Genomic DNA, 11,635 nt, shown 5'->3' with positions numbered 1-11,635 from the left:
AGAAATGCCAAAACAAAATAATGTCTCTATAAAAGGAAAATTATAAATGATTATAAATACTCTCATCAAATCTAATCAAAATGAGTTACTGAAGAATTGGGACATCAGTTAAATTTAGAATTGATATTTTTACAGCGTCTTTTATCTCCTTGATTGGTCATTCTGATTACTTCAGCTGTATGGATAGATCAATTCTTCATTTGTACAGTGATGTTGAAGGACATTATGTACATTAGCTAATGTCAGAGACAGCCTGCTTAACCCCCCATGCTCCCTCCCCTTCTGTTGTTCTGGATAGGTCATTGATAATCATTCCCAATCAATTTTTTTTGAACAATTAATCAATGATAACCATCTGAGCTTCAGACAGTTTTTGCATACAGCAGTGGAATCCAGCTAACCCTGAATTGAAGTCAATAGCGTTATAATTTTCACTGAACTCATAATGTCATGCCAAGAACATCATGACATTGTGTTTGGTCATTCCTTACTCTGGGTCATTATGCGCAACCAGCAGCAGCAGCCACATCCGCTGTGCCGTTGAGATGACGGACATTTTTTATAAATCCCAGCTGTCGGCCTCATAAAAGAAGGTACAGTGAGTATGCGTGCTTGAAGCTTTGTGAGTCACTGACCATCCCTGTCAAAGCTGACGCCAGCATGGTAAAAGATGTTACTGGTAACTGGAAGTCGAAGGCATGGCGTGCAGTTGTTGGAAGTGACGTCTTTACAGGGCCTGTCATGTAACCAGTGTGTGTCTTCATCTGCGCCATGCAGCCCAGTCCAGTGGTACTCATGACCAGAGGAGCTAGGGTGAAAAAAGAACATGGAGTACGCTCACCCAAACAAAGGGTGTTGGGGACACGGACCAGTGTCCCCAACACCCCAATTAGCATTAGCTATAAACAACACCATGATACTGGCATCAGATAGCTGTTTTCAGTTTGTCTATGCATACTGTATCTGTCCCTATCAAATAAACTCACAAAGATAACAAAAGAGCTGGTATAATAATCCATAAACCATAAACTATTGAAGAGTATTCAATATACTCTTTTCTCTTTAAACTATTTATTGACTGACGATTCGGCAGACAGCCTTCGTCAAAGTTCAGAGGGGCAAGGGCGCTCGTGACTCGAACCGCTGCTCTGGGGGGCAATGTCTGTGGTTGAGGCTGTGTACAGAGGGACAGAAGTGCAAATCCCAGATCAGCCGTGTGGAGCTGGAGCTGCTGCTGCGGTCACGGACTGTAAATCACCCTCGGGGGGTCAAAAAGTTCAGGAAGTGGCAATTTGTAGGTCAGAACTATAAAGCTCTCCCTCAAAGGGCAGATGGAGAGAGAACCTGCGGGGAACCGGATAGAGTACTAGAACTGTCCCGTTGGGATGAAGAACCCCGTGGAGAATATGGAGGGAAGAGAGAAAAGAACAAGGAAAGAATTTGTCTGCTGTTGTAGGAAAACTGTCAGTCTTTTTTACTCAGAGTTATAAACCAAGCACTAGCAGTATACCTTGAAGAATATTAGACTGAGCTTCACGGTACAATTTTTTTGGATGTTTTGCTAGTCTGGTTTTTATATAGCTAGGAACGGCTTCATAGTATGGAATGTCAGCTTTATGTCACTTTTAATATAAAGCTATTAAATTCTAAATCCCCTAAGAAAACTGGCCATTACTCCTCACTGGATTTATTATGTGTAAATCCGTTTGGTAATGTTAATAAAATGCTGCATGGATTCCTAACACCACATGTTCGCGTTCCCTGCGGAAAAGCTCATAGTGTGGTCCACACAATAAGTCAGCTTGAGTGTGTGGCCCCTGTGCCTCTCGGAGTGGAGAGGAGAGGAGGGAGCAGGCGAAGGCTTCCCCTGCGCTGTCTCCGGACAGGCGGTTGAAACTCGGCCAAGACCCTGTAGAGCTCTTATGTCCTGCTTGAAGGCTTCGTCTGCATTTTCTGCAGTCCCTGCAATTTTCATTTTGCAGATCATAAAAAGACTGAAAAAGTACGTAATGTGGGACTTAATCTCCTCGCCATGGTTGCCAGTGAGCTCTACTTCTCTACTTCCACTCTTCAGATAGGAGGATAAATTAAGGATTTTTTTTTTTTTTTTTTTTTTTTAAATGTTTCTGTAGATTTCTTTTCAGAATGGGTCATGATTATGACAGTAATTTGATCTGAATGTATCTCCCCTTTGTGTCCAACAGTGTTTTACTTGACTATTCTGATGTTTCCCATAGTTACCATGGGAGTGACATTTTTACAATGTTTTTTTTTAATTGTTTTCCCCTAATACTACTAACATAGGGACATATAAAAGGATTTGTAATTACTGCAGAGAATAATGGGGCTTTGCTGTGTGTTCTGTTGTGTTAGGTGGCCCTGGTGCGCTGGACAGAGAGTGTGGGCCTGACGCTGGTGAACCGCGACTTGACCTCCCTGCAGCTGAAGACACCCTCGGGGCAGATCCTCACCTACTTCATCCTGCAGATCTTCCCCTTCACCTCCGAGAGCAAGCGCATGGGCATCATCGTCAGGGTCTGTGTTTGCGCATACTGTGTGTGTGCGTGTGTGTGTGTCTGTTTTATTTGTTTGTTTGTTTGTTTGTTTGTGTGTGTGTATATTTGTGTGTGTTGGCGCAAGCGAGTTTGCCTGTGTATCATTTGCCTTTGAGTGTTTTGTCCCTATGTGTTTACATGTGTGATTCATTGTGTTTCTATGTATTGGCACAAAACATGAAAACATCAATATTTACAATATCATGCAGCAGTGTGTACAGGATATGGGTCAGAAAACAGCAAATATCAGTTTATGTAAAATAACGATATGTTTACATGTTGTGGTAGCAAAATAATGTTTGATTAGAAATGTTGGTGGTGGTGAGAGACTGAGTGATCTATCATCTATTGTCCTGTTTATTTTTCAGTTATTTTCATTTTATGTTGTTCTCATGTGTAGGAAGAGGCAACGGGTGAAATCACTTTCTACATGAAGGGGGCCGATGTTGCCATGGCAAGCATTGTGCAGTACAACGATTGGTTGGAAGAAGAGGTAAACTCTAGGGGACGCTAATAGTAGCCCGTTTGTGCATGTCCTTCCATCAGCTTGTAGATTTTAGGGCCCATATTTTTTAGTGACAACTTTTTGATACTTTGATATTTACAGTTATAGATTTCTAGTCACCGCCCTCTCTGTATATCCAATATGACAGCTGAAGATAACCTCTTCCTCATCAAGGACAAATTCACTGCAGCGATAATGAGCAAAGCGACAGGCCACCCAAACCAAATCTGATTCAGATGTTCATAATTGTATCGACACTATCGGACAGCGCAGGACTGGAGGGGGACAGTATATTAATTAATGAGTGACCCACTTCATGTGGACTTCCTGTGTGCGGGCGGTTTGGAATGTCATAATTCTCCGATGTGGTGTTAATGATGTCGTCCGTTGTCTTGACGACTGGCCACATGTCAATAAGTAATCAAGCGGCCAGCGGGAGCTTGCCAGATTTTCATATCAGAAATAAACGCCCTGCCCCACGCATGACCACTGACATACATACATACACACACACACACACACACACACACACACACACACACACACACACACACACACACACACACACACACACACACACACACACACGCACACACGCGCGCGTGCCCCTAGGCTAGATATTTGTTCATTGATCTGATGTGTTTCCATAAGGGTTGGGGAGGCTCATTGTTAATTAACATCATGCATGTATGGCATGCCGGCCAATTTTTTTTTTTTTTTGTGGGGGTGTGTGGGTGGGTATGTCAATGTCTGTATTGCCTGAGTACATGTCCTTGGCTTCTCTTCTACTCTTACTCTATTTGATACATTTATTCATCAAACTCCACATTCATCTTTAAATCCTCCCGTTTATTCTGTTGCAGTGTGGGAATATGGCCAGAGAGGGGCTTCGTACTCTTGTGGTTGCCAAGAAATCTCTGTCAGAGGAGCAGTATCAGGACTTTGAGGTACAGTATGTGACCATAAGCATTATGGAATACTTTACACAGTGTAGGACATGCTTTCGGCTTTCACTCTCCTTCAAAGCTCAAACATCTTCTTTGTTTTTGTCTTCTTTCTCACTCTTACACTTCATGTGCATGCACATCTTACTCTTACAGTAACTGTACATAAACGGTACATTGTCTATAATGTAATCATATTTAAATGAATGTATTTTTGGCTGTTTTGCAATTAATCTATATTCCTCTCTTTGTCCATTATCCCCTTCTCTCTTTCTTTTCCCTTCCTCCCTCTCTCTCTCTCTCCTTCTATCCGTCCGTCCCTCCCTGCAGAACCGCTACACCCAGGCCAAGCTGAGCCTGCACGACCGCGCACTGAAGGTGGGGGCGGTGGTGGAGAGCCTGGAGCGGGAGTTGGAGCTGCTCTGTCTGACCGGCGTGGAGGACCAGCTGCAGGCCGACGTCAGGCCCACGCTCGAGCTGCTAAGGAACGCTGGCATCAAGGTTGGGGAAAACACACAGGCACACATCATATAACACACAGCTACTCAGCTGGACACATGTGTGGACACATTCACTCACAGCTGGAGCTACTAAAAAGAAGTCTCTTTAAACCCCGCCTAAGCTGTTACTCTGTTAACAACCATAACTATAATCATCAGCTTGAGCTGTCATTATCACCAAGTCATCTACGTAAAACCGGTGATAAAGTAATATACACAAACTTGACATGTACACAGTTTAAAAGCTCTGTTGTCTGATCAGAGAGTCCCAGAGGCTCACTTGCTCTTGTTCCTTTTTTGTCCAGATCTGGATGCTGACTGGAGACAAGCTGGAGACGGCCACATGCATCGCCAAGAGCTCTCACCTGGTGTCTAGGAGTCAGGACATTCACGTCTTCAGACCGGTACAAGAGCAGGCCTTATTTTAGCACTTAAAAAAAGTTTGTAGTTCCCTCTTGATCCAGGTCAGGGTTCAGAACCTTCTGTTCTGTAGTGCAGAATTATTTGCACAACTACAAATAACCGGAACTGTAAAGTCTTTCAGTTGGACCAATTCATGAAGGCACATATGTTATGACTCTTGTCATAGGTGTCCAACAGGAGTGAAGCTCACCTGGAGCTCAACGCCTTCAGGCGGAAACATGACTGTGCCCTGGTTATCTCAGGAGACTCACTGGAGGTGGGTGCAGCGTGTGTGTGTGTGTGTGTGTGTGTGTGTGTGTGTGTGTGTGTTCATGTTCGTGTCTGTGTGTTTCTGTGTCTGTGCCCAAGCAGACTAAGACTGGATCATGTGCTTGTGTGTCCTCTCCTCAGGTGTGCCTGCGCTACTACGAGCACGAGTTCGTGGAGCTGGCGTGCCAGTGCCCGGCGGTGGTGTGCTGCCGCTGCTCGCCCACCCAGAAGGCCCAGATCGTCCGGCTGCTCCAGCAGCACACCAACAACCGCACCTGTGCCATAGGTCAGCCATACCACACCATCACAGCATCACATCAGCGGCTTTAACACAACTCACTCTGCTAGCCAAACTTGCTCTCAGCCTGGTGTCTGGACATGATGGCACTCCACACCCCATTACCATAGCATCTCATAACATTACCACATTATTACCATAGCATCTCATAACATTACCACATTATTATCATCTCATAACATTATCACATTATTACCATAGCATCTCATAACATTACCACATTATTACCATAGCATCTCATAACATTACCACATTATTACCAAAGCATCTCATAACATTACCACAGCATCTCATAACATTACCACATTATTACCATAGCATCTCATAACATTACCACATTATTACCATAGCACCTCATAACATTATCACATTATTAACATAGCATCTCATAACATTACCACATTATTACCATAGCATCCCATAACATTACCACATTATTACCATAGCATCTCATAACATTACCACATTACCATAACGACACGTCAGTGATCTTATAGGAACACGCCAACCTTTCAGGAAATTTGTTTATTTGCTGTCTACCCCAGAATTAGATAAGAGGATATATATCCTTCTGTTTTCTTTATGCGTGCAATAACCCATTCTGACACCATTAGCCTAACTTAACATATGTAACTGGAAGTGGGTCAGACCATAGCCTATAGCTAAACGGGTGAAGGGTGTTCCTTTAACAGTGAGCCGCACTTTCTGTCAGTCTGGAGGGCTCTCCACTCAGGGGCACTCAGGTTTTATTATTAAGTTCAGCTGAAGCCTGGGTCTGATGTGGTGAGAAGAGGAAATTATACTTGGTGGCATGCTATTAAGGTGGGCATTATGTTGAAATTAGTGGTCTCTCGCATACTTTTCATCAGAGCATTGGAGTTGCAGTAACAGAGATGTGTCCACAGGGTGGCAGTGCAAGTTGAAGATAATTCTGAAACTCTGCCATTCCCCTCTCATGAGAGATAATTTGTTGAAATTTATTGTCAGAAATGCCAATTCACCACTGATGTTCTTTTATAATTTCCTGTTTCTCTTAAAGGTGATGGCGGAAACGATGTCAGTATGATCCAGGCAGCAGACTGTGGCATCGGTATTGAGGGGAAGGTAACATATCCTCTCCATAATTTAACAGCCCTCTATGCACACCAGCAGATTTTCTACCATAACTATGCCTGAGCTCACATTTCCTAAAAATCAATACCAACATCTGCAGCTCTTTCCCTCAATCGTGACTCCTAAAATAACCTCTGCTGCATGAGCACAGCAGAAACCTGCTGGTTTTGGCTAGTAACTAACTCCTCAACTCTACTGTATTGTTGTCTGAAAACCCCGCTCCATATTTTCTCTGGCTGGCCGCAGGAGGGAAAACAGGCGTCTCTGGCCGCCGACTTCTCCATCACGCAGTTCAAACACATCGGCCGGCTGCTCATGGTCCACGGGCGGAACAGCTACAAGCGATCGGCCGCTCTGGGACAGTTCGTCATGCACCGCGGCATGATCATCTCCACCATGCAGGTCCACATTCACTCTGAAGAAGAACTTTGTCTCCATGCTAAAAAGTCAATGTTGCTCTTATGGATGAAATGGTACACACATATATATATATATATATATATATATATATATATATATATATATATATATATATTTATATATATATGTTTTGTTTTTTTATATTTGCAGGCTATATTTTGTTTTCTTCAATTTTCTACTTCGCCTCTGTGCCCTTATACCAAGGATTCCTCATGGTGGGGTATGTAGCATTAAATATTCTTTGCGTTGCTCTTTTTTTAGTATGGATGCTATTTAGCAAAGTCCTTTTAGGCAAGTCCCTCCACTCGGAGGCCAATACTGGCCATATTTGCAACGCTTTTTGGGCACTTATCGGGCATCTATTTCGGCAGAAATGCGCTTGCGCAAGGCTTCACAACACCAATCTTGCTCCATGAGCACATGATTGGCACGATGTCTTCATAACACACCACATTATTGGCTCAATGTATTTACAACACAGCACATGATTGCCTCAATGTATTCACATGTCAACATTTTGCCGCGGAAGGGGTGTGATGTGTAGACAACTGTCATATTGGCGTTACAAACTAACCCCATGCATTTCTATGGAGGATATTTTGAGTGCTGTGTCTCCTCATTAGAAACTCTCTGTATTTAGTTACAGCAATGAAACCTGAGGAACCATGTTAGGGTCTTTCCCATCTGTGCTGAAGTCCCTCTCCTCTCCTCTCTTCTCTCCCATGTGTCTCCTGTGCTCTGCAGCTATGCCACCATCTACACCATGTTCCCAGTGTTCTCCCTGGTGCTGGACCAGGACGTGAAGCCGGAGATGGCTCTGCTCTACCCAGAGCTCTACAAGGACCTCACCAAGGTCGGCCAAGTGACCATCTGGTCATTCTTTTGGAGACGAGAGAGCAGACTAGAGCCTGTTAAGAGTTCTCCGTAGTTCAGCTAAGGCCATCTTTCAAAGTCACATGTAGAATGTTTTTTCTATACTTTTAAATCACTAACCTCATGATTTAAGTTCCTTATGCACTGTCTGTCTGTTTGGTTATTTGTTTTGGGGATATTTTTACTAATATTTTTACTTTCTCTGACCAACAGGGTCGCTCCTTGTCTTTCAAGACATTCCTTATTTGGGTGTTGATAAGTGTGTACCAAGGTGAGGAATACTTCCTATGGAAACATAGAGACAGCCTGTCTGTTTTGAAGCCATTAATGAGAAAGCTCACTGTTTCAATGAAGTGTTGATGGTATATCTAAATTCTGATTTTTTATTTCACTGCCACTCATTTTCTCATACCACATATTTTCAATGGCCATGAAGTTTTAATAGCAATACACATTTTTACAAGTCTGTTTTAGGCAACACACTACAGATTTATTGAAATATTTCAATTATTACAAAAAGCACTGACCCAGGTGGACCGAGGTACCTGTGGCCACTACATTTGTGTTTCTCACTGTCCAGAGGCAACATAGGCAAAGCAGCAGGAACTGCCTTTCACACAGGTGTGTGCCACGCGTCCATCTGTTTTACCAGACAAAGCAACCGCACCCTGTCCACCTCACTCCAAACCATTATACAATGTGGTGATATTATAAATCATGACGAGGTTAGGGCATTGAGCAGAAGTTTTTCTAGATATGGTGTAAACCAAGGGTCCTAGAACCCACCTGGCTTGCACCTCTTCTACTAATGCCTGGTCTAAGCACACTTTAGTAAGGTTAGTGGCTTTTAAGCAGCTAAATAGGCCGTGCTTGGCCAATCAACAGTATAGTGTGATGAATTCCATCCAAATGGGATATCGTGTGCAGAGAGGCATCGGGAGCAGAGCAGAACATCTGATATAAGCAATACTGTCAGGACACTAGATCACGTCACTCTGGTCTGCTCTAGATTATGGCAGATCTATAGTTTTACAACAACAATGTGATATCCCTACCATGATGTTTTTTACATTTATTGATGTAGTAGCATTCCCGAGCAAAATGGTCACTGAGGAGATACCAGAGGGTACCACCACAACTGGTTGACCCATGACCCAGTTGACCTTTATGTGCATTCCTCTTCTCTGAGGGGCATCCCTACACTGGTTGACCCCTGACCCTGACCTTTTGTGCTCCTCTTCTCCAGGGGGCATCCTAATGTACGGGGCGCTGCTGCTGTTCGAGTCGGAGTTTGTGCATGTGGTGGCCATCTCGTTCACAGCGCTGGTGCTGACCGAGCTGCTGATGGTGGCGCTCACCGTGCGCACGTGGCACTGGCTCATGGTGGTGGCCGAGTTCTTCAGCCTGGGCTGCTACCTGGCCTCGCTCGCCTTCCTCAACGAGTACTTCGGTAAGGGCACCGCACCTCAACCACCTCGACCTCTGTGGAGGAAGACTCCTATTCTAGAAGTAAAAATAGGGTGCACAGTACATTTTATTGTAGTGGTAATCTTCCTAGGGTTAGTTAAGTTAGGAGAAGCTTGATGTAGGGACGTTATTCATGATTAGCAAAGGGAGTGTATTCTCCTTTGGTAGTATTGCTCCCTCATACATGTTGAGCAGATCCATACATGTGGTTCTGCTGTGTACACTATGCCAAGTTTCTGAGGATGCCTCAAATCTCTGCGTAGCTGTGCTCTGTACTCACAACGGCTTGCTTTTCTCTTTCTGCTTCTCTTTTCCTGCTTTTACTCCTCCTCCTCCTCCTCCTCTGGCCTGTGCCATCGCTTTGTTTTGGTTTTTCGTTTCATTTCTCCCTCCTTTGTTTGCTCTCTTGCTCTCACTCTCACTCACTTTTTCACTCTGTTGATTTTGCCTTTGTCTGACCTCTCTCTCTCTCTCTATCTCTCTCTCTATCTCTCTCTCACATTACTTCTTCGGTTACATACACTACCCCTCCACACACTCTCTCTTGCCCTCTCTCTCTCTTGTCCTCTCTCTCTCTCTCTCTCTCTCTCTTTTTTGGGACAGGCATAGGCAGAGTGTCTCTCGGAGCGTTTCTGGGTAGGTTTGCCACTTTGGGCGAGGGTTGTCACTCCTCCTCCTTTCTCTCCTCCTCCTTCTCTCTCTCCTTCATCCATCAGTCTGCTCCTCTCAAACTCCTGCCGCATCTCTATGAGCAGATCTCCAACTCCAGTGTGACCCATGCCAGTCTCTCTCCTTGGACCCACGATCAGTGCACCCTCTCGTTGCACCCTTTCCTCGCACATCCAGAGGGCAGAGATACTGATCTCAGATCATGTTTCTGTCCTCAGTCCATCCTGACTAACCCATTGTGTCAAGATTGCTCATTCTCCAGGAAACATTCCATCTGAGTGCATGTCTACATGCCCCCAAGAAACTCTTCTTCCACCTTTCGAGAATGCCGTCGTGACCCATTCCTCAAAGCATTGTGTGGACTCTGCTGTGTGTGATAGTGTGATGTATTGTGATTTTTTTTATTTTGGAAAGACCAATACCAGTACTGTCCATCTGGTGTCGTATCACACCATGTACTACCTTTGGTGTTTTTCCCTTAGTGTTATAAAAAGGTGAGAACTGCACGTACTCACCTTGTCAACAGTCATCCTAAACACCTTAACCACTCAAAGAGATGGACTGAAGGGTCTGAATTTCTTTATCCAATGTCAGACTATTCATCATTCTCCACTTTGATATCTTCTGCTCTATATGGTCCACCTTTCAATGTATCTTAAGTGTATATTGAAACTGATCTTATAAGGTCTGTATAATAAGTGCTCTGAACTTGTGGTATGGTCGCCATCAATGAAAACTCAACCTTACCAATATAGTATATTAGCATGTTGCATCTGTATGCAAAGTGACCACAGATTTTACCTGTTACCAGTCCAGTGCCTCAGCCCCTAATTACCAAGTGCCAACTCATTTAAGCAATAGAAGTATAATCAGTATCATCAGTTTTAGAATATTGTAATCTTTCAGCAATGATAGTAACGACTAAATAAAGACTACATATCCTAACGAGTGATATGATGGCGGAAAAGCAATGGGTGGGTGATGGTTTAAGTCCCCTAAATCATTGCTACGGGTCTCTTTCTCCGCAGCCATTACAATGCACTTGAGATATTTCGTTGTTGCACTGACCATTGTATGTTTAATCTTCCTCATCTTCATTAACTAACCATTTCTCTGTGCATCTCTATGTATATCTCTCTATCTCTATCTCTCTCTCTCTCTCTCTCTCTCCTCAGACTTGGGCTTCATCACTACCAAGGCCTTCCTGTGGAAAGTGTCGGCCATCACGGTGGTGAGCTGTCTGCCCCTGTACATCGTCAAGTATCTCAAGAGGAAGTTCTCTCCCCCCAGCTACTCCAAGCTGTCTTCATGAGAGCGCCTCCTCTGAAGCACAAGACCAGACATTTGTTATGGCACATACGTACATATATACACTGTACTGATACAGAACATGGGGGAAGGATATTTATGGTGGCAAAAAGAAGGGTGGACATCATCATTTGATAAACTTGAAAAGACTGAAAGACTGAAGCACTTGCGGCAGAGATGGAGAGAGACATAAGGAAAAAGAAAAGACAGCTGAAAGACAATGTGAAGTGTGATGTCAATGGCCTTTGTTCATTGGAATGCCTACCTGCTAAATTTGTCCTCCTTCACTATTAGTCATGGACACTCCAATA

At 43.9% G+C, this 11,635-nt stretch overlaps 1 protein-coding gene across 1 annotated transcript in view; it reads left to right on the top strand.

Annotated features, from left to right (window-relative positions):
• The window catches only part of atp9b (ATPase phospholipid transporting 9B), a 28,991-nt gene extending 17,555 nt beyond the window's left edge, over positions 1-11,436 (top strand). Inside the window, exons 16-30 of the mRNA XM_048229004.1 lie at positions 2,374-2,535; positions 2,956-3,048; positions 3,924-4,007; positions 4,335-4,505; positions 4,810-4,908; positions 5,094-5,183; positions 5,318-5,462; positions 6,514-6,578; positions 6,834-6,990; positions 7,164-7,227; positions 7,752-7,860; positions 8,094-8,151; positions 9,127-9,330; positions 9,951-9,983; positions 11,192-11,436. Coding sequence (XP_048084961.1) covers positions 2,374-2,535; positions 2,956-3,048; positions 3,924-4,007; positions 4,335-4,505; positions 4,810-4,908; positions 5,094-5,183; positions 5,318-5,462; positions 6,514-6,578; positions 6,834-6,990; positions 7,164-7,227; positions 7,752-7,860; positions 8,094-8,151; positions 9,127-9,330; positions 9,951-9,983; positions 11,192-11,328 — 1,671 coding nt within the window. The 3' untranslated portion in view covers positions 11,329-11,436. The remainder of the gene's footprint in view (positions 1-2,373; positions 2,536-2,955; positions 3,049-3,923; positions 4,008-4,334; positions 4,506-4,809; positions 4,909-5,093; positions 5,184-5,317; positions 5,463-6,513; positions 6,579-6,833; positions 6,991-7,163; positions 7,228-7,751; positions 7,861-8,093; positions 8,152-9,126; positions 9,331-9,950; positions 9,984-11,191) is intronic.
• Positions 11,437-11,635: the final 199 nt, after the last annotated feature.

Source organism: Alosa alosa, chromosome 20, assembly GCF_017589495.1.
Source record: "Alosa alosa isolate M-15738 ecotype Scorff River chromosome 20, AALO_Geno_1.1, whole genome shotgun sequence".
NCBI classification, from domain to species: domain Eukaryota; kingdom Metazoa; phylum Chordata; class Actinopteri; order Clupeiformes; family Clupeidae; genus Alosa; species Alosa alosa.
This window is presented reverse-complemented; position numbering and strand designations above follow the sequence as displayed.